Source organism: Chionomys nivalis, chromosome 9 (genome assembly GCF_950005125.1).
Source record: "Chionomys nivalis chromosome 9, mChiNiv1.1, whole genome shotgun sequence".
Lineage (NCBI taxonomy): Eukaryota > Metazoa > Chordata > Mammalia > Rodentia > Cricetidae > Chionomys > Chionomys nivalis.
This window is the reverse complement of record NC_080094.1, coordinates 54,793,470-54,816,338: the sequence shown is the minus strand read 5'-3', so window position 1 is coordinate 54,816,338 and position 22,869 is coordinate 54,793,470. Positions and strand designations below refer to the sequence as shown.

Sequence of the window (22,869 nt, the reverse complement as noted above, 5' to 3'; positions counted from 1 at the left end):
TGAGCCGGGCGGTGGTGGTGCACACCTTTAATCCCAGCACTTGGGAGGCAGAAGCAGGCGGATCTCTGTGAGTTCGAGACCAGCCTGGTCTACAAGAGCTAGTTCCAGGATAGGCTCCAAAACCACAAAGAAACCGTCTCGAAAAACCAAAATAAATAAATAAATAAATAAATAAATAAATAAATAAATACATGATATAGTAAATGGTATACTTTTGATTTACATGTATGTATGCGTGGGGTGTATGTGTACTTACATGTGCCACAGAATGCATGTGGAGATTAGAAGGCAACTAATGGTAGGTAGGTTTTTATTTTATTTTATTTTATTTTATTTTATTGGAGACAGGGTTCTCTGTGTAGCTCTGGTTGTCCTGGAACTCACTCTGTAGACCAGGCTGACCTTGAACCCAGAGATCCACTTGCCTCTGCCTCCTGAGTGCTGGGATCAAAGACATTCACCACCACTGCCTGGCTCTTTATATGGGTTGCCAGGAATTGTATTTAGGACATCAGAGTTGGTGGCAGAAACGCCTATGTTGATTACCATTATCTGTTTTTGGGTGTTAGTGGTGCTCTTCATGGAAAGTAAGTATGATTTATTTCATGTATAATTTTTCAGTGTTTTTCTTCTGCCATATAGGCTTTGGGGTTTTTCCTTGAGTCCAACTGTGCAGTACACTTGCTATATTCATCCAGTTCTGTTTGTTAGTAGGAGTTTCTTTAACTAAAAGAAAGTATGAAAGATTAGGGAAGATCCCCTTAGGTAAAATGTGAGAAACATGATTCTGTGCCATATGAGGCTGTAAAAGGGAATACATTTAAGGTTTTCTTTTCAGTGTTGCATGTGTATGATATGGTGTGGATGTGAGGGGACCACTCTTTGAAGTTGACTCTTTCCATCAGGGGAGCTAATGGTTTCTTCATAATAGTAAAGCCCTTTTTTACTCTTTTTTTTCTTTTTTGTCTTTTGGTTTTTTGAGATAAGGTTTCTCTGTGTAGCCTTGACATCCTGAAACTTATCTTGTAGACCAGGTTGATCAAACTCAAAGAATTCTTTTTGCCTCTGTTTCCCAAGAGCTGAGATTAAAGGTGCATGCAACCACCACCCAGCTTTCTTTAAAGCATTTAAGAAAAGTATGTCTAGGTGTGGAGAGGTGGGTCAGTGGTTACAAACAGCTCATCTTGCACAGGACCTGGGTTTGGTTCTCAGCACCCATACTGCTCAAAACTGTAACTCCAGCTTCAGGAGATTTGATACCCACTTCTGGCCTCCATGGGCACCAGGCACACATGTAGTAAACAGACATACATGCAGTCAAAACAGTCATGCACATAAAATCTCAAAAAAGGCATACCCTCTTAGAAGAACTGAAGAGGTAGAATCTGAATAAATTGCTTAAGATACATTTTTTGTGTTGAATCTGTCACTTAAGTTATGCCAAGCATTCTAGTGTAGAAATTTGAATGGTGTGTGAGATGACAATATTTCTCTTTGTCCTCATCAGTTAGCAGGCATTTGTTCTATTTATTGAGTAGAAAAAGTATGTGTGTAGGGATGGACTAGGAAAATAACTCATCCAGTAAAGCACTTGCCACACAAGTGTGAGCATTTGAGTTTGAATCCTAACATCCACATAAAAGGCTGGGTGTGGTGGCACAGGCTTATTCTCAGTGCTGGGGAGGCAGTTTCCTTAACAAAATACATGTATACGAAATATACATAGATCAAATCTGTGTACATTCTAGGCAGATCCTTTATATTCTAGGCATAATTTTTTTCTCCCTCAATATTTAGTAAAATTTTGAAAGTTAAACCAAGAAAAATCAAGGAAAAGATCGTGTGAGTTAGGCTTGAATGAACAAGGTGACCCATGAGCAACAAGTTGAAAATTCCAGTAAGATAGATGAACCCTAGAATCAGCTTTAGTGGTTAGGTTGGCTATATTCAAGGCAGTCCTGGCTTGGCATTTTAAAACTTTTGTTGTAAGAATTTCTTTTTATTCAAAACTCCTCCCCACTCTAATCTCACTGTGAAATGCATGTGGTTGTAGCTTTTAGATTTTTAGAGACTGAACCTAGGGCTTTGCGCATGTACTTTTTAAGTACTCTACCACTGCTGTATTTTTCCTTTTCTTCCTTTCTTCTGGAGTTCACGCTGACCTGAAACTTACTCTGTAGCTTTGGCTTGTTTGGCAGTTGATGATCTTTCTGAATGCTAGGATTATAAGCATTCACCATCATTTCTGGCTGATTTACTTCTGCGCTCCCTCCCCCCTTGGTTTTTGAGAGACAGTCTCTCTATGGAGCTATGGTTGTCAGTATGTAGCTCAGGCTAGCCTTAGATTCACAGAGAACCACCTGCCTCCTCATCTAAGTGCAGAATTAAAGGTATGTACCATCACATTTGGCCAAGGATGGACTTTAAAGGAAAATAGAATATAACTAAGTACAATTTGAAGAATACTGCATTGAAAGTAGAATGTATCCATTTATGCAATTACTTGAAAGAGCAATATAAAAAACAGAACAGTTGGGCAGTGGTGGCTCACGTCTTTGATCCCAGCACTCAGGAGGCAGAGGCAGGCAGATCTTTGTGAGTTTGAGGCCAGCCTAGTCTATAGAGCTAGTTCCAGGACAGCCAAGGCTACACAGAGAACCCCTGTCTTGAAAAACAAAAACAAACAAACAAACAAACAAAAATCAAAATACAAATAAAAAACCCTAAAACAAAATAACAACAAAACCCCACAACAAACAAACCAAAAAACCCCAAATAATCATGACACTTGGTCACTGGAATACAGCACAATCGGTAGAGTGATTGCTTAGCATACATAGCCGGGCGGTGGTGGCGCACGCCTTTAATCCCAGCACTCGGGAGGCAGAGGCAGGTGGATCTCTGTGAGTTCGAGACCAGCCTGTTCTACAAGAGCTAGTTCCAGGACAGGCTCCAAAACCACAGAGAAACCCTGTCTCAAAAAACCAAAAAAAAAAAAAAAAAAAAAAAGAATGCAAAAAAAAGAATGCTTAGCATACATAAACCAAGTTTGTCAGTAGCATCTGTTTGTACCTGGATGTGGAGCCAGGAGGGTCAGAAGTGAAAAGTTGGCTTTGAGTATGTAAGTTTGAAGCCAGTCAGGGATATATGAAACCCTGTTTTAAGCAAAATAGTTACTTGGTAAATCCAAACTAAATCACTGAAATAGGTATGGCTGTATTATTAATTGTAAGTTAGTATATAAAAACACAATTTTTTTTTTTTTTTTTTTTTGGTTTTTCGAGACAGGGTTTCTCTGTAGCCTTGATGCCTGTCCTGGAACTAGCTCTTGTAGACCAGGATGGCCTCGAACTCCCAGAAATCCGCCTACCTCTGCCTCCCGAGTGCTGGGATTAAAAGCGTGCGCCACCACTGCCCAGCTAAAAACACAATTTTCAGAGAATACTTAGACACTAACTTTCAACATTTATAGGTTAAGTAGACTCCACTTTGAAAACCTGTGGGTAGTGACCCGTTAGATCATCAAGTGCTGCCTCTTGAAAATGTTTTATTAATTAAAAAAAAATTAGCCTGGCCAGATGGTAGTGTCACATGCCTTTAGTCCTGTGAGTTTGAGGCTAGCCTGATCTATAAATCTAGTTCCAGCTACATACAGAGTAACCCTCCCCACCCCCCAAAAAAAGAGAAAGAAAAAAATAACCTGGAGGACCATTTCATTAGGGGGGGTGGGGGAAAAGACAGGATGGGCAAGCTGTAAATTTTGTTAGTTGGAGGGAGTGTAAGAAAGTCATGCCTTTTGAGTCAGAGTCAGCAAATGGTGGTCTGCAAGAAGCTCTAGAAATGATGGGAGCAGTCTTCAGAGAAAAGAAGAAAGCCCAAAATGTCAGGGCAAACATACTTAGGATTTTGGCAAAAAAATTATGCTCAGAAAACCAATGAGTCTTATAAGTGAAAATCAGTAAGCAATTGTTGAAAGTTGTTGATACGTGGCATCTCAATTTTGCGGGGAGCAGGGAAAGAGCACCAAAGAGCATTTCCATGGCCCTCTTTATGCAAGTTGTTCTCATTGAGTTTCCAATTAGAGAGGTTATTAGGGTTGTCTTTTTGGAGGTGCTATGAAGTCATTCATACCTTAGGGGTAGACATTTTAATACTAAATAAACTCAAGTTTTAGTCTCAGGAAATGGAATTTTTTGAGGAAACATCCCAACCCTTGAGAAGGCATTTTGGTTCTTGAAGTCGAAGAGGAACATCTTAAGGAAACAATTGTTTTTTCAGTTCTGCTTAAGATCTTCAATGCTCTTGTTTGAATCATGGTTTTCAGAATGATTTCATAAGTCTGTAAACTTTAGTTCTGGACTTGATTAGAATAAGCAATTTCTGTCTTATGTATTGAATGTCTTCTCAGGAAGAGCTAAGTGAAAAGAAGCAAGTCAAATCAATCCTCTTGACTCTATCCTTACAGTCTTGTTTTTTTCCCAAGTGTGTTTGTGTTGTCACCTAGCACAGAATAACTTTTCCTATTATCTCTCTGTTCTTTTGAGAGTGAATAGTAATGTAGACTGCAGTTTCTGTCTTCCTACTCAATTCTTTGTACCCCCATTCACTTCAAACATTATTTACTGGTGGATTAGCAGCATGAAAGTAGTAAGTAGTAGAGAAAGAAAACTAAAATTTTTGATGTTTGGTTGAGAAATACTGTTCTTTGACCTAGTTTTTGCAACACCCTGATATACTTGTTGGTAATGGTTTCTTTGCATTTTAAAAGCTTCAGTGCCTTGAAGAAACAAAAAATACACAGGATCAAGTCACTATATCTTAGATAAAGCTCTCAGGCAAATTGTTTCTTTTTTTGTTTTGCTTTTTCAAGACAGGGTTTTTCTGTGGTTTTTGGAGCCTGTCCTGGAACTAGCTCTTGTAGACCAGGCTGGTCTCGAACTCACAGAGATCCGCCTGCCTCTGCCTCCCAAGTGCTGGGATTAAAGGCGTGCGCCACCACCGTCCGGCCCAGGCAAATTGTTTTCTAAGACATCTTTCATCTTGGTATCAGCAATTTAGTGGCAGCTCTCCATCCTTTAGCGAACTTCTTTTTCCTTTGTTTTTCATTTCGACAGGGTGTCTCAGCAGGCTAAGCTGTCCTGGAACTGGAACTCACTATAGAATTCAGTTTAGACTCGAACTCGCAGCAATCCTCCTGCCTTAGCTTCAGTGTTGTGATTACAGGCATAAGCTTCCATTCTCTGCTCTCAGGGAAGTTTTCTCTTATTTTCACAGCGTTCTTTGTTGGTGAATATTGGAAAATTGCTTACTCTTCTTACATGGTGTTTGCTTCATAGTTTTCCAGTGCTCTGGCGCTTTCCAACCCCTCAGTACAGGAGGTCCTCAGATTCTTTTTTGATGGACTTGTGAAGCCAGGGTGGGCCTACGAAGCCTTGTGTGGGTGGGGCCGGGTACGGCAGGGCGGGACCATTGAGGATCCCCTGGGAAAGGCTCAAAAGTCTAATTGAGAAAGGCCCGGTGGGCTGTGGTTTTAGAATTTTCACGAAGGCTTCGAGTACAAGGTTGAAGGTATTGGGTACCTCTCTCCTGCCTCGCCTTTCTTGATTCTGGAAGCTTCAGTAGCTCTTTGGGGGTTTCTAAGACGTGAAAAGACTGCCGCTTCGGCTCCGGGGGCGGATCCCAAGGGTCTTGACGCTGCTGCGGGCCGTTTGGCTTCCTGATGTTGGGGGAGGGGTGAAGAGGTGCTGCTCGCGCCTCCCTTTGCGCCTGCGCGGGGGGCTCCAAGCGGGTAGGAGCGCGTGCGCGGTGACGTGGACTTTCGGAGCGTGCGCAAGCTCTTCAGCTGAAGCGGACACACGGTGTGCGAACCCTTCAGATTAACCCGCCCCTAGAGGGATATGAAGGACTCGGGGTGAGGCCGACCACGCCCCGCACGGTAACTCTCGGGCCTGGGTGGAGGGCATCGCTTCACTAGTGGCCCGATTGGAGTTTTTTGAGAGTTTAAACCACTTGTGTATTTGAATGGCTTGACTAGCGTTCCGCAGAGAGAGCTTCGCACGCCTGGGCCTGGCTTGGCCCTGCGCGATGCAGCCTTTGGTTCCTTGAGTGAGTTGCGCATGTCATCTCGCGTTCCTCCCCGACCTCACTTCCGTGTCGATCCGAGAACTAACTAGGAACATCGACGCCGGAGACCGTGGCCACGAGGCGGGCGGGGTGAGAAGTGCCCATGGCGCGGCCCTGCCCTCGTGTGCGTGGGGTGTTGAACAGCATGGCACGTTCCGCGTGACGATTTTTAGCCTGGCTGTAGGTCTAAACCTGTGCTGAATAAGCACGAGTTTTAGAGTTCAGCTCTCGGGGTTTCAACTCTCCGAGGGAAACAACCCACGTCGATTTCTCTAAGTAACTTGATGTTGTGTTTTGACACCTATACAATCATCCCCCAGCGTTTTAATTTCTGGTCAAATGAAAGCAAGACCACGAATTTAATGGGGAAGGGGTGTTGAGTGAGTTGAATGGGAGTGAGAACTTTGTAAACAAAGGACCTGTGATTTGTTAGTGCAAATCGGAGGTGGAGAAAACAGGTGGGGGAAGAGCAGGTGTTGTTTTCTTTTTCTCTGTGGGCAGCCTTGACTGGTTTTCTGTTCATAGGATTTCCCCTTTCTGTTGAATTTTCAAGTAGGTTGTGTCTTGTAAGGTGAGCAGGGGCATTAGTAAGCTTACCACCACTAAATTGGGGAATCTGTGTTCGAAGATTATGTAGAGAAGTTGGGAATCTTTTCGAACTGGAGAATCGTTAGCAGAGTATATTGCATTGCTGTGAAGTTTTTTGCCTTCACTTTCGTTCCCCGGAAATGTTCCTTTCCTCCGGCAAAATGATGGAAGCAAGGATGGGTGGAGAGTGAAAAGGAGGGTGACTTGATTGGTAGAACGGGAGAATCTCCGTCTGAGGGAGACCCACTCTTGTTCGCCGCCGGATCCGACACGTGGATCTTGAGACATTAGGGCCCACTTATGCTCAGCCTTTGCGTGTTGAGCTCGCCAACCTTCAGTGGCCAAGTGCCTAGTAATCCCTGCCAGGCCTGCTTTCCTTTCGGGCACGACGCCGCAGCAAGGCTGCAGTTAAGGTGCCGGCGTGATGGCTGCTGGGAAATGGGCTGGCCCGGTGGCTCCTTTTGTAGTCTCCAAGGTAACCGAAAGCGACTAAACAGCCCTAGGACCACAAGGTTCCGCCTGGCTGCACGTGATCCTTGGGACTATACCTCATAAGAGTTTTCTTTGCGACAGTTTTTTCACGTTTCTGGCTAAGCAGTCTTCTCTAGTTGAAAAGCGAAATAATTGGGGCTTTTTTTTTTTTTTGCTTGCTTGTTTGTTTGTTTTTTAAATCCACTTTAGTGAGTTGGATCCCCTTAACTACAACATAAAGGAAATTTAGTTCTCTTGGTGCTTTGGCATATTTTTTTCAAATTCTCTGTCCGTTTCTGCTGTAAAGGTTTTTCAGATTCTGCTTTACGTTCGTGGGCACCTAAAAGCTTACTAGCCTGAATTGTTTTATATTGATACCAAGGAATGGAAATATTTAATAAAATTTAAGTTTCAAAATGCGGTTTAAGGAACAAACATCGTAGTGAACCTGCCATACATAATACAGTAACTTATTGTTTGAAAGTGTAACAGTCAGAAATGGTGCTGACCATCTTTTGAAATTTGTGTTTTAAAAGTAATAAATTGACTTGGAATTTTGACTTGGTGTAGTTAAATTTTCTTGACACCGTATGTAAATCATTAAATTGCTACATAGTGTGTCTTGCGGGTTGTATCAGGGTCACAATTACAGTAAAAATTTACCAACACCACTGGCTGAAAAAATTGGTCCTCTGAGTTTGTTACATTTGGTGCACTTTGCTACACTGTTTTAAAGCATATACCTTAGAGGTGTGTGTAGTTAGGAACGTCAAGAATCACCAAGAATTTTTCCCTTTACAACTAAATTTAAGGCCCTTTCTAATGCATTTTAATCTAGGTAAATGCTTGATGAGAAAAGGCTGAACCAAACATTTTTGAATTTTAAAATGTAAGTAGATAAGGCTGGCCTAGAACTCACAGAAATCCTTCTGCCTTTGTCTTTCCAGTGCTGAGATCAAAGATAGACACCACTAACTTGTGCTCTTTGTTAAAATTTTAAGAGAGCAAAATACAGAGTATTCCAGTATTGCTGGAAAGGAGGTTTTTTTTTTTTTATCTTCCTTTTCTGATTAAAGTACATTTGATTTTTGCAATGGACATTTATGGCTGTCTTAGACTTTAGAGTGTTCTTCGTAAATGTGAAACAGCATGTGCACTAATTGACGAGCTGTAGATGAGAAAAATCAAATATAGGGCTGACAATGTAGTTCAGTGGTATTCCAGGTGCATATCATGTGAAAATCCCTGGCTGGGTTCAGTTACCAGCACTACAAGGGAATCCTGTTTTTAATTGTAGCTATTATATCTCAAGTTCCTGATACTTTGGGGCCATAAATTGGCTCTTCGATTTTATGTATTTTGTATGTATTTTGGTTAACTGATGGAATAAATTGCTAGGTTTGGGTGTTTTTTTTTTTTTTTTTTTTTTTTTTAAGTTTTCCAAGACAGGGTTTCTTGATAGCTTTGGAGTCTGTCCTGGAACTAGCTTTTGTAGACCAGGCTGTCCTCGAACTCACAGAGATCTGCTTGCCTCTGCCTCCCAAGTACTGGGCTTAAGATTTTATGCAAGCCTGCAAATTCTGACTTTTCCTGGTTTTCATGTGTATTTTCACATTTTTGTTAGATGACTGTGTACAAAGTTGAAATAAGGCAGTTTGAGTTTTTTCTTTGTTGGGAGAGATGGGGCAGGCAGGTCTTATGGCAAGCTCAAGGGATTAAAGGTGTGAGTTACCACTACCTGACTGATTTCCTTCCTTCCTTCCTTCCTTCCTTCCTTCCTTCCTTCCTTCCTTCCTTCCTTCCTTCCTTTCTTCCTTTTTTTTAAAAATGTGGCGCTGGGCATTGGCTTTTTGTATACTAGAAAGCACTCTGTTGACTGAGTTACATCTCCTCCCCAATTTGAGTTTTTAGCATTTAACTATTTAGGCAAAGGAAAAGCTAAACGTAGTTATTTCTACTATGGTGTATAACTTTTGGTGAGTTCTCTAAGCTTAAGTATGTTACAGTCACCAGGTGACTTGTGAAACTTTTTGCTTTGTCAATGTGTGATAGGTCAGGTCTAAACATACTAGTTTTAGAAAACTAGTTATCCTTATGGATAAAATCTTAAGTCAGTTTTAGAAAATAATTCTTTTAAATTCTTACCTATTTTAGGCCATGGGTTTAATTCCTAGCACTATAAAATAAATATCCACATACTAAAGTCATTTGAATCCTAGGACTCCAGAGCCCAATATATTTCTGAAGAGTGCATTCCAGGTCAGCCTAGCTAATAGAGGGACCTTGTCTAAAACAAACCAACAAACATCAAGATTAAACAAAAACTACTCCAAGCCAGAAGAGTTTATCTTTGCTCATGGATGTTAGTGCTTTAGTATTAACAACTAGATCCCCTCTTTTTAAGCCCCTTGAGCTGGAAGTGGCCAGGCCCTGCCCCTGATGACTTCCAACTAACTGCCAGGCTATGCCTAGCTGTGCCACAGAAAACCATAACAGCAAGACCCAGCTCCTTGAGATGGCGGAAGCCAAGCCCTGCTCCACAGAGTAAAAAAGCCCCAAATCAGGCCACCTGAAAAGCTCCACTCCTAAGAAACTTTATATAAAGCCTGCCTCCAGCTCAGTTCTTGCTGCTTCTTGGTGAAGCAGTGGTATCCCCACCCTCCAGTATTTCCTCAGTAAATCTCTTGTGTGAGGTTTGTTGTTTGGTGTGTGTTATTCCTTGGCTCCTGACTTCCAGGGTACCTTTCCCTTCAAAGCTGTAACACATCCCACAGCTCCTTTTATTTTAATCTCATGGCAATCCTTTTGCCTTAGCAGCCTTCTTCTGATGGCTGTGATTATAGGTGTGAGCCATCAAGTCTGGCTATAACATTTTGTTTTTGGAGACAGGGTCTACTTAGTCCTGGCTGTCTTGGAACTCTCTATATAGATCAGGATGGGCTCAAACTCAGAGATCCTCCTGCCTCTGCTTCCATGTTCTGAGATTAAAGTCATGTTCCATCATGTGCTGCTGTTATTAACTTTTGAGCTATACTTCACCTAACATAAAATTCATAGTTTAAATGGGCACCAGGACCTGTAGAGGTGAAGCACTTAAGTGTGAGGACTGGAGTTCTTGTCCCCAGTACCCAGATAGAAAGCCAGGTGGGCATGATAGCCTATTTGTAATCGCAGCTCTGGTGAGGCCAAGATTGGATCTCTCTAGAACAGTGGTTCTCAGTCTTCCTAATATTAACTGTAATACAGTTCCTTATGTTGTGGTTGACCCCCAATCACATAACTTCATAACTGTAATTTGCTACTGTTATGAGTCATAATTCAAATATCTATGTTTTATGATGGTTTTAGGCAACTCCAAAGGGGTTGTGACCCACTGGTTGAGAATTACCGTTCTAGAACTAGCTGGATATATTTATGAAGTCATGTCAGTGCCGTATAAAGAATTAATTCTGGAATTGTGTATATAGTTCATGTTAGAGCACTTTCTGAGCATACTTGATGCTCTGCGTTCAACTCCCAGCACAGCTAATAATAAAGTTAATTCTGCGTTTCTCTTTGGAATGGGAGTGAAAATTAAAATTTTCACCCATCCCCAAAGAATTTGATATAACTGAATCTTTTTGTAAATTATTTCATAACCATTCCTTTTTAAAATGCAAATTATTTTATGCATTTTTTTCCTCTCTCATTCTCCCCTCTCCCTTTGTTGTTGTTTTTTTGTTACTGCTTATTTTGTTTTTTGAGACAGGATCTCACATAGTTCAGAATGACTTTGAACTTCTGACTCTCTAGCTTCCATCTCACTAGTGCTAGGATTATAAGCATGTGCCAAGCCACTATGCTCAGACCTTTTAGTTGGTTTAATAGGTGGCTACTCTGCCAACTGAGCCTACGTCTCTCTTTCCCCCTTTTTGAAGTAGAAAGAAGTTTTATTTGAAATCAAGTAGAAGTTTAAGGTAGATTTCTGCCAAAGAGAACAGCCATCTTCTGTACCCTAAGAGCTTCTCTGACTGCTTAGTAAGCCCAACTGCCCTTGGTCTTAAGTAATCTTAACCTGCCTTAACCTTTTTTGGTTTTTCATGACGGGTTTCTCTGTGTAGCCCTACCTGTCCTGGAACTAGCCCTGTAGACAAGGCTGGCCTTGAACTCACAGAGATATGCCTCTGCCTCTGTCTCTCAAGTGCTGGAATTAAAGGCAAATGTGCCACCACTGCTTGGCCAGCCTTCACCTTCTAAGTGCTAGGATATCATGAGAACCACACCAGTTTGTATAGTTTTTCTAAAACAAATGCATAATTTTAGTTTGTGTAAGATTACAGGGTTATTATTTTTTTGAGAGATAGGATATGAATAATTTTTAACTAGTTAGATTAGATTAAAATTAGTTTACAAAAATGATAGAAATGATTAGGATAACTGTGTGTAGTGGCCTAGGCCTGTAATAATCCCAGTACTTGAGAGCCAGATAGAGGATTAATGTTTGAGGCTAGCCTGTTCTGTATAGTGAGACTCTGACTCTGTCTTAAGAACTCCCACATTTTTTTTTTAAAGAGTGATTAGGTATTCTAGAATGAATACCTTTACAGCGATTGGAAGAAGGCTATAAGCAGTATTTTAAGGGAGTTAGGAATATTTTTTGAATAACATAATCAGTTTTTATTTTTTATTTATTTATTTTTTTTTGAGGCAGGATCTCATGTGTTCCAGGGTTATCTTAAACTCCCTTGAACGTCTTTTTAATTATTTTTTGGCAATTTCATACTTGTATATAATGGATTTTAAATCCTTTTTTGTTTGTTTGAGACAGAGTTTCTATGTAGCTTGGAATCTGTCCTAGAACTCGCTCTGTAGACCAGGCTGGCCTTGAACTCAGAGATCTGCCTGCCTCTGCCTCCCGAGTGCTGGATTAAAGGCATGTGCCACCACCATCCAGCAGATTTTAAATCATTTTATTTCTACTCATTACCCTTTTTTTCTCTCTTCCTCTCCACTCCTCTGCAGTTGAAACCCGTTTTTTCAAGTTCAATGCTTTTTTCTTTTTCTTTTCTTTTTTGTAATTCAGTGAATTTAAAGTTTTAAAATAAATGGTTGTTGTGTGTTTGTGTGGATCTGCATGCCTACTTATGAACATGGAGATTAAAGACCTAAGTAAAATTTTGGAATCCGTTTTCTCTATTCATTTTTATGTAAGTAAGGTTCAGGGGTTGAACTCAGATCAACAGGCTTGTCTGACCAGTTCCTTTTCCTGCTCAACCATCTCACTGGCCTCCACTGAGTTTTAAGTAGCTTGGGCAGGGGTTTATTTACTGGAACATGGACGAGTGCTGGACAAGCATGGACTATAAACTTGTGTTCTTTCTCTCTCCATCTCACAAGTGTGCTGAGAGTACAGGCCTACACCACCACTCCTGGTTTATGCAGTGCTGAAAATTGAACCCAGGCCTCATGAGTGCTAGACTAATCTCTACCAGATGAGCTAGAATTCCAGTCACCACAGTTGTATTTTTGTTTGCAAAGTTCTGAGTTGATTAAAGTTTTGTTTTGTTTTTGTTTTTAGGATGAGAAGCATTTGTGACTATGTGTTGACTACAGTTTCTTACTACTGAATTTCTCACTGGAATCATGGAAGAGAAACAGCAAATTATATTAGCTAATCAAGATGGTGGGACAGTGACAGGAGCAGCACCTACCTTTTTTGTCATCCTCAAACAGCCAGGAAATGGCAAAACCGATCAAGGAATTTTGGTTACTAATCGAGATACCTGTGCTTTGTCTAGTAGGGTGTCATCACCAGGAAAATCTAAAGGGAAGATTTGCCTTCCAGCTGATTGTACTGTGGGAAGAATCACTGTTACCCTTGATAACAACAGTATGTGGAATGAGTTCCATAATCGAAGTACAGAGATGATTCTGACCAAGCAAGGAAGACGCATGTTTCCTTATTGTCGCTATTGGATAACAGGCTTAGATTCAAATTTAAAGTATATCCTTGTAATGGACATATCTCCTGTGGATAACCATCGTTATAAGTGGAATGGTCGTTGGTGGGAACCCAGTGGGAAGGCTGAACCTCATATTTTGGGAAGAGTTTTTATTCATCCAGAATCTCCTTCCACAGGTCATTATTGGATGCATCAGCCAGTATCTTTTTATAAACTCAAGCTTACCAACAATACACTGGACCAGGAAGGTCATATTATCTTGCACTCTATGCACCGTTACCTGCCAAGGCTTCATTTGGTGCCTGCAGAAAAGGCTACAGAAGTGATACAATTAAATGGCCCCGGTGTTCATACTTTTACTTTCCCCCAGACTGAATTCTTTGCAGTAACAGCTTATCAAAACATTCAGATTACCCAGTTGAAAATAGATTATAATCCATTTGCCAAAGGCTTTCGGGATGATGGGTTGAGCAGTAAACCCCAGAGAGATGGAAAACAAAAAAATAGTTCTGATCAAGAAGCGAATAGTGTTTCTAGTTCTCCTGGTCATCGTGTTCGTCTTACTGAAGGCGAGGGATCAGAAATACATTCAGGTGATTTTGATCCTGTGTTAAAGGGTCATGAAACATCAGGCCTAGGCTTGGAGAAATCACTCCATAATGTAAAACAAGACTTCCTTGGTTTTATGAGTTCTGATTCTGCACTTGAAGTTCCTCAATTGAAGCATGAAATTTCTGAAAGGTGAGTCATAGTTTTTCTTATATTTATTTAGTGTTGTATGTGTGTGTATAGGTCAAAGGACAGCTTTAGGGAATTGGTGTTCCCTTTCACATCATGTGGGTCTAGGATATCAAACTCAGGTCATTTGGTTTGGTGGCATCCGCCTTTGCCCACTGATCATCTCTTTAGTTGAGAAATAGTTTTTCTGTTTTTAGAGATAAAAAGAAGATGAGATGGGCCAGATTTTGGAGTTAGTTCATTGGTTTCGTGGAATGCAGTAGATGTTGATGTCAGTTACTGTAAAGCAAACCACACCTCCTTTTAATTCTTTGACAGCTTATCTTGGTGTAAGGAATAGCTACTGAGTTCAGGGTGTAGAGTTGCAGCCAGGTTGGAAAATTTATCAAAATAGGGAACTTTATTTATTTGTGGATTGTTCCTTATTAACACATGTAGACAATTTATGATTGTGGGCCGGGCGGTGGTGGCGCACGCCTTTAATCCCAGCACTCGGGAGGCAGAGGCAGGCGGATCTCTGTGAGTTCGAGACCAGCCTGGTCTACAAGAGCTAGTTCCAGGACTGGCTCCAAAACCACAGAGAAACCCTGTCTCGAAAAAACCAAAAAAAAAAAAAAAATTTATGATTGTGGAACAGGGAGAAAAATTAAATTATAACTGAAACAGTTTATCCAATTAAGGCCTAAGATGTACTCATTATAAGCTGAATTTATAGCCATAATAAATATTGCCCAAATAAAATAGAATCAAAAAATTACTGTGAAAATATTCCTAATGTATTTTCTAGAAACGAATTCATTGTATATAATTGAATCTTTTGTGTTTAAAAAAAAATTCTCCAAAAGCTGGAGTATTTCTAAATACCAAGCAATTCAGGTAAGAGGTACTCAGCTGCTTTATATTTTATACTGATTCTACATTTTAGTTGTCTGTATGTACATATATGCACTGTTGAAAAAGAGGCTGTGTATTATCCACTGTAAAAGCCTGTGTGTATACATATATATATGTATATGTATATGTGTGTATATATGTATATATATGCGTGTATGTATATACATGTGCTTCTATTTTAATTTTTTTTGGGGGGGGTCAAGGTTTCAGTATATAGCCTAGTCTTCTGGAGCTTGCTATATTTAGACCATCTTGGCCCAAGATTCCAGATCTTTCTGTCTCTTTCTCGGCTACTGGAAATACAGGTGAATTGTAGGTGTCTACCCATGGTTGACTCTATGTTTCTTTTCTCAATTTTTTTGGGAGAGGGTCTTATTATGTGGGCCTGGCTGGCCTAGAACTTGTTATGTATATAAGGCAGGAATTGAATTCACAGAGATCTTCTTGCTTCTTCTTCTCAAGTGCTGGTATTAAAGATATGCATCACCATGCCTGACTTAAAAGATTCTTTCATTTAAAAAGAATATTAATTTAAAAGAAATCAAAAGCATATTTATTTATTTATGGTTTTTCAAGAAGGTTTCTTTGTGTAGCCCTAACTGTCCTAGAACTTATACTGTAGACCATGGTGTCTACAGAGATCCGCCTGCCTCTGCTTCCTGAGTGCTGGTATTAAAGGCATGCACTACTACTGCCTGACTGATTTTTATTTTTTTTAAATGTGTGTGTATGTGCTATATGTGCTTTATATGCTAAATGTGTATGTGTGGGTACCTGTGTAGGCCAGGAGAGGGTAGATTCCCCTGAGCTGGAGTTACAGGTATTTTTGAGCTACATGATGTGGGTTCTCTGGAGAACAGCAGATGCTTTTAACAACTGATAACCCTCTAGTCACCCGATTTGTGTTTTTTTTTTTTTTTTTTTTTTTGGTTTTTCGAGACAGGGTTTCTCTGTGGTTTTGGAGCCTGTCCTGGAACTAGCTCTGTAGACCAGGCTGGTCTCGAACTCACAGAGATCCACCTGCCTCTGCCTCCCAAGTGCTGACCCGATTTGTTTTTTAAAAACAGATTTGTTTCTTACCATCCCCTTACTTAAGCATTAAAAAAAAAAACAATAAACAAACAAGCAAAAAACACCTTTAAACATTTACAGAAAGATTCTCTGACCAAGGGTGTAGCTCAGTGGTACTTAACATGTTCAAAGTTCTGAGTAATATATAGTACTGAACTTCCTTCCAAAATGATGTAGTAATTTTTAAGTTGAACACTTAACGAATAGCATGATGAAGTTCTGTGTGCCCTGCTCTGTCCTGCATGAGATGTGCATTCCAGTGTCTAGGATATCCATGCTGTGTATGCTACCTGTTCTGTCACTTAGTAGCCTTCTCAATAAGAAAGGGAATTGTGGAAGGATTGTAGTGTTGGTTTTAGTTTATGCTTTATATATTATCCTATGCTGTTGGCACGTGCTTGTGTTATTTATCTCATGTATCTAATCAGAGATATTTTCCAAGTTCATCACAAAAAAAGGTGAGTTCTGTATAGTAAAATATTTTTAGAGGCGACCTCATTCACATTTATTATAGTGTATTGTTATAATTTTATGATATTATTCTTTGTTTTTAATCTGTTGTGCCTAATTTATGAATTGAGGTTTATCTTAATTACCTGTGTATAGAAAAAGTATAGGAATCACAAGCATTTCTTGTGGATAACTTAACTGTACTTTAGGACTTTTGATGCACCTCTTTTGATAGAATGATTGCCCACTATAGGCCATACCTTAGGTTTGATTTCCAACCCCACATCAAAACTGTGCATGGCTGGACAGTGGTAGGGCACACCTTTAATTCCAGCACTCGGGAGGCAGAGGCAGGCGGATCTCTTGAGTTCGAGGCCAGCCTGGTCTACAAGAGCTAGTTCCAGGATAGGATCCAAAGCTACAGAGAAACCTTGTCTCAAAAAAACCAACCAACCACCACCACCAACAACAAAATAACAAACCTCTATGGTGGTACATGTCTGTAATCCTGGCACTTGGGAAGGGAAGGCAGGAAAAAAGATCAGAAGTTCAAGGTTATTTTCGCCTATATATCAAATTTGAAGTCAGCCTGAAACGAGTAAGACCTTGTTTTTAAGAAAAATTGTTTTAAGCTTTCCCTCCTCCCTCTCCCCTCCCCCTCCCCCCCCTCTCTCGCCTAGTCACTCTAACTAGAGTGTCCTGGGTTGTGTTGTGTAGAACTGCTAAAGGTGAGAGCATTATAGTTTTAGGTTTCATTTTCTGATGACTGTGAGAACTATATATCTATATATGAGAGAGAGAGAGTCTTCCTTGGTTATTGTTTTCTTCCCCTGTTCAGTTTTATGTCCTTTTTTTGTTTTTTTTTTTTTTTTGGTTTTTCGAGACAGGGTTTCTCTGTGGCTTTGGAGACTGTCCTGGAACTAGCTCTTGTAGACCAGGCTGGTCTCGAACTCACAGAGATCTGCCTGCCTCTGCCTCCCGAGTGCTGGGATTAAAGGCGTGCACCACCATCACCCGGCAGTTTTATGTACCTTTAAAGTCAAAACTACATTGTTTTTTAAACTACTAGAACTTTATAGTACCAACTGCCCTACTATGGTCCTATTACATAGTTCACCTTTTGTTGTAGTGTCTTTTTCTAAAATTAGTCATTGTTGACTCCCAACTGGTTTGATGTTATTTTTTATTCTGTTCTCTCTTTTGCATCTTCCCTTCTCTCTTTTTTTAAGACACAGTCTCACTATTGGTTGGTCTGGAGCTCAATATGTATACTAAGCTGGCCTCAAACTTAAGAGATACTCCTGCCTCTGCTTCCCATGTGTTGGGATTTAAGGTATGCTTGCCTGGGTTTGCTCTCTCTGTCTCTGTCTCTCTCTCTCTCTGGTTTTTCAAGATAGGGTTTCCCTTTGTAGTCCTAGTTGTCCTGGAATTAGCTCTGTAGACAAGGCTGGCCTCGAACTCAGTGATCCACCTGCCTCTGCCTCCCGAGTGGAGGCAGATGTGTGGCCCCATCGCCCAGCTGCTTTGTCTCTTGATTGCAGTTTATAATTCAGATTGTTGTGCCATCCATTCTTCCAATTTTGTCGTGACTTACTTCAAGTAGTGAACCATTTACCCAGTCCCCAACTATCAATTTTACAAATTTTACATGTTATTGTCCCTCCTTTCTCTTCTCCCTCTCTTCTCTCCCTTTCTTAAGTTGTGGGGATTGAAGTGAAAGTTTTAGGCATGGCAGGTAGATGTTCTACCAGCTTAACTACATCCCTGCTCATATACTACCTATTTTATTTGTTTTTTGCTTGTATTGGGAACTGACTACAGAGACTCGTGTTTTACCACAGGACTAACCTCTAACTCCCCCCTCCTTTTTTTTCTTTTGAGAAAGTGTCAAAGTAAGTTGCCTGTGCTGCCTCAAATTCAGTCTAGCTCAGGTAGACCTTGAATTTGTGATCCTTCTGCTTTAACTTTCATTACTGAGATAATAAGCTTTTGGCACCAGGACCTACAACTTAGTGTGCTCAGGATTGAACCCTGGGCATATGAGATAAATTTTATCACTGAACTACATATGCATCCTTTACCATTTAAAATTATTTGCCAATACAACAATTTAGCTTAGTTTATTTTGTTTGAATAAAACACCAGAGACGTGGTAAATTATTTGTCCTTTTTGTTTTGAAGGGTGGGAAATTGAAGAGCATGGAAGTGGTATCTGTTTGGCATCTGTGAAGTCTTCTCACCACATCATAATATAGGGTATCACTGGGAGGCAGCAAGTGGTCTAGCCTTGGTTTCTTCATTCTTAAAACGCTGTGAATGCTCTGCAAAGGCACTCCTCTAATCTTTACCTCTCCAGATGTTGTTAACATCACTTTGGCTTAAGTTTCTAACACACAGACTTTCGAGAGACATAATTGAAACTACTGAATACAAACCTCATGATTGTTATTTCCCCTTTATCCTCTCTATGTTGGCTAGTTTTCAGTAAACAATGACAGAACACTGCAAAGTATAAGCTGCCTTCTTCACACTATATACAATAATTGTTTCAGAGACACAGACTCATGTGTGAGAGTTATAAGTTTGCCTTTTAAAAATTTTCATTTGCTTTTTGAGACAGAATTTCTCTGTGTTGCTCTGATTGTGCTCTCATTGTCCTGGAACAACCAGGCTGGTCTTGACCTCACAGAGATCCCGTTGCCTCTGCCTCTTGAGTCCTGGGATTAAAGGTGTGCACACCACCACTTGGCTACCTAGTTCTCTTTTTTAAAACAAATTTTTTTGTTACATTTGTTGTATATGTATATGTGTGTGGATGTGCTTGTGTCGTGGTGTGTATGTGGAAGTCAGAAGACAACTGCAGGAGTCAGTTCTCCTGTCATGTGGATCTAGGGATTGAACTGAGATCATCTGGCTGTATGTATATATGTGGCCCTTTCACTATAATTAATTTTTTTTAAAGATTTATTTTCATTTTTTTTTTTTTTTTGGTTTTTTTTGAGACAGGGTTTCATTTATTTTCACTTTTATTTTGGTGTCTGTGTGGTATGTATTTGAGTTCGGATGCCTGCAGAGGCCAGAAGAGGGTATTGGATCCTATAGAGCTGGAGTTAAAAGTGGTTGTGAGCAACCCAGAGTAGATGTTGAGAACTCTTTTACAAGAATAGGATCCATCAGTTAGCACGTTTATGTGTCTTTTGTAACATCTTTTATCACATGAGGAGACATTTTTCTTCCACTCTCCACTTCGAGTTGTTAATAATCAGTAAATTTCATAAAAATATTTTCATATTAATTGGGATATAATGTTCCCACCCCCCATTTGTTGATAATTTTTATTGTGAGGTGCTATTACCCAGCCTTGCATTGTTGGACTAAACCTTATTTATAGTAATACTGTTTTGTTGTTGTTTTGGGTTTTGAGACAAGGACTCTATATAGTCCTGGCTATCCTGGAACTTGCTTTGTAACCAAGTTGGCCTTAACTCACAGAGATCCTGCCACCGCCTCCCAAGTACTGAGATTAAAGGTATATATCATAACCAGCTATAATCTTTTTAATATTGCTGGGCTGAGTTTGTGGAAATTTTTCATCTAAATTCATGAGAGATAGCTATTTTTAGTTTTATTTCCCATGGGTAGGTATCATAGTTGTAAATTTTCCCAGAAAGAAGCTAGAAGTGTCCCATACTTTCCAAGTTGGTGTTTACATTTTTTTTAAATTTTTTCACCTTAAGAAAATATTTGTATAACAATATAATTATAAATTTAAAAAGCAATACAGTCTTAAAAGAAAAATTTTCAAATTACAAAATTCTTCAGAACATATTAAAACATTTTTTTTCCTAAATGGATTAGTGATTGGTTAGTAGTGTCTGTTTTTTTTTTGTTTTTCGAGACAGGGTCTCTCTGTAGCTTTGGTGCCTGTCCCGGAACTAGCTCGTGTATGTTGTGGGGAGCTGCGGGCTGTGTTCCTGCCACCCAGCTCCTGGTAGCCTGGCTAGCTTATGCCCTGAAATAACAACACACAAACTGTATTCTTTTAAACACTGCTTGGCCCATTAGCTCTAGCTCTTACTGGCTAATTCTCATATCCCGATCAACCCATCTCTAATCTGTGTAGCACCAGTCTTACGGGGAAAGATTCAGCATGTCTGACCTGGCGGCTTGCTTCATCGTGTCTGGCTCTGAGAGGAGCTGCCCTGCATCTGCTCACTTCCTCTTCCTCCCAGCATTCTGTTCTGTTTACTCCACCCACCTATGTTCTAACCTATGAGGGCCAAGCAGTTTCTTTATTATTTAACCAATGACCTTCCTCCATCACTTGTAGACTAGGCTGGCCTCGAACTCCCAGAGATCCGCCTGCCTCTGCCTCCTGAGTGCTGGGATTAAAGGCGTGCGCCACCACTGCCCGGCTGGTTAGTAGTGTCTAATGCCTGTTGGGCTAATGGTCAGTGGAACTAGAAAGCTAGACAGCTTTCCTAGAAAATTTTTTTGGAATGCTGTGTGTGTGTGTGTGTGTGTGTGTGTGTGTGTGTGTGTGTGTGTGTTTCTCTGTGTAACCCTGTCTGTCCTGGAACTCACTCTATAAACCAGGCTGGCCTTGAACTCAGAGGTCCCTCTGCCTAGGATTAAAGTTCTGAGACAAGACGTGTAACATCATTGTATTGCCTTTATGGAAAAAATGTTTTTTACTGTTTCAACACACAGGAAGTTTAATTCAGAAATCCACAGAATAAAAACTATGACAGAATTGAAACTAGCAACATACTAGCTTTATATTCTTTTTCCTGGTTGGTGTCCTTTTGCCTACAATCTGTTCCTTTCTTATCACCTAATTTTACCATCTCTTGGTCTTTCTAAGCTTTTAGACTTTACGTATTTATACTCATTTAAATATATATGTGTGTGTGTTTATATTATAGGCTAGTACCTGCATGACAAAGACCTTTTTATTTTTCTGCCTTTGGATCTTGTTAATTCTATTTGCTTTTGCTTTAATTAATCCTTTTATCAGGGGCTAGCAAGTCAAGACTTAGGTCCATACTTCATCAACTGTTTTTTGTGTGACTTGCCAGCCAGTAATAGTTCTTACATGGTTAGTTAGGAGAAAACGAAGGAATAATATTTCACGATCTCTGAAAATTATGTAAAATTGAAATTTCAGTGGCTCTTTGTTGGATCATAGTTGTGTTTATGCTTTGCATGGATTCTTTTGTGTTTTAGTGGCAGAGAGTTGGCATAGTTTAAATGTTTTACTATATTTTAGCCTTTTACAGAAAATAAATTCCTGTAATAGAGAATTTATTTTAGACTTTTGCTTTTCTTAGCATATATATTTAAAACTAAATTTGCTTCTGAATACTATTTTAGTTTACATTCTATACATTTTGATATTTGCATAGTTTCTTACTCATTTATTGTTTGAGTTTATTTCTGCCCAAGAGTGTAAGGCTTTGCTGTATTTGCCAGCCTACTGTGTCTTTTGGAGGGTTAATACTTTATTTATATACATATTTTATAGATAGTGAAGTGTTCTGTTTCTGTTTTGCAAGAGAGTGTCTTTTGCTTTGTTTTGTCTGGCCTGGTATTCACTGTTGCCCAAGTTCTTGAATTCATGATAGTCTTTGCCTTAGCCTCCCAAGTGTAGAGGTTACAGGTGTGTTCACCAAGCTCGCCTTTGAATGTAATCTTCTACAGTTAACTTGATGAATGTAACTGATAATACTGCTGAGTTCTGTCTCATTACTGATTTTTTTTTTTTTTTTTTTTTTTTTTTTTTTTTTTTTGAGACAGGGTCTCACTAATAGCTCTGGCTGCCCTGGAACTCACTGTGTAGCCTGCTTCTGCCTCATGAATGTTGGGATTAAAGGTGTGCTTTTAATTACTGAGTTATCTTCTCTTCTACTCTTCTACCCCCCCCCCCCCTTATTTTTTTGGAGATAGGGTTTTGTGTGTAACAGCTCTGGCTGTCCTGAGACTGTAAACCAGGCTCGAACCCTTATTCAGGCTGCTTTTGAATTCATGGACTCAAATTATTCATCTTTCTCGTGTTCTTTCCATTCCTTCCTTTCTTGATATTGTCCCTTGTGAGATGTATAGCTGGCAAAGATTTTCTCCCATTCTTTTGCCTTAAGTAGTACCAGGAAGTAAATGATTTACCACAGAGGTATAGACCTAGCTGTTCAAGGCTATTTATTTTGTTCCTTGGCAAGCCTTTTTTTTAAACTTTATTCAACCTGCTTGTCATTTTGTATTATTTCTCAATCTGTAAAAGTTCTTTAAAATGTCTTTGCCTGTGCCTGTATTTGTTGTTGTCGTCCCCCCTCCATGTTTTCCTCTAGTTCAGGTACTCATCGTGTAGGGGGAATGCATATCATATATTCTACATAATGGATATTTACATTATGATTCATAACAGAAAATTACAGTTATGAAGTAGCAACAAAATAAGTTTATCTTTGGGGGTTGCCACAAGATGAGGACCTGTATTAAATAAAAGAAGGTTGAGTACCATTGCTTTAAGCTGTTTGGGTTTTAGGGCTGGCATAAAAGTCTTTGATTCATTTTGAATAGATTTTTGTGTAGGGTT

The 22,869-nt window shown here is 39.9% G+C and overlaps 1 protein-coding gene across 6 annotated transcripts in view; it reads left to right on the top strand.

The window, feature by feature from the left end:
* The window catches only part of Mga (MAX dimerization protein MGA), a 102,571-nt gene that overhangs the window by 20,140 nt on the left and 59,562 nt on the right, over window positions 1-22,869 (top strand). For 5 of the 6 annotated variants that reach the window (XM_057780157.1, XM_057780153.1, XM_057780155.1 and 2 more), the window contains exon 2: window positions 12,740-13,865. In XM_057780157.1, coding sequence (XP_057636140.1) covers window positions 12,805-13,865 — 1,061 coding nt within the window. In that variant the 5' untranslated portion in view covers window positions 12,740-12,804. Of the gene's footprint in view, window positions 1-5,872; window positions 5,936-12,739; window positions 13,866-22,869 lie in introns of those variants that run through there. The other variant, XM_057780154.1, reaches the window with a different exon arrangement.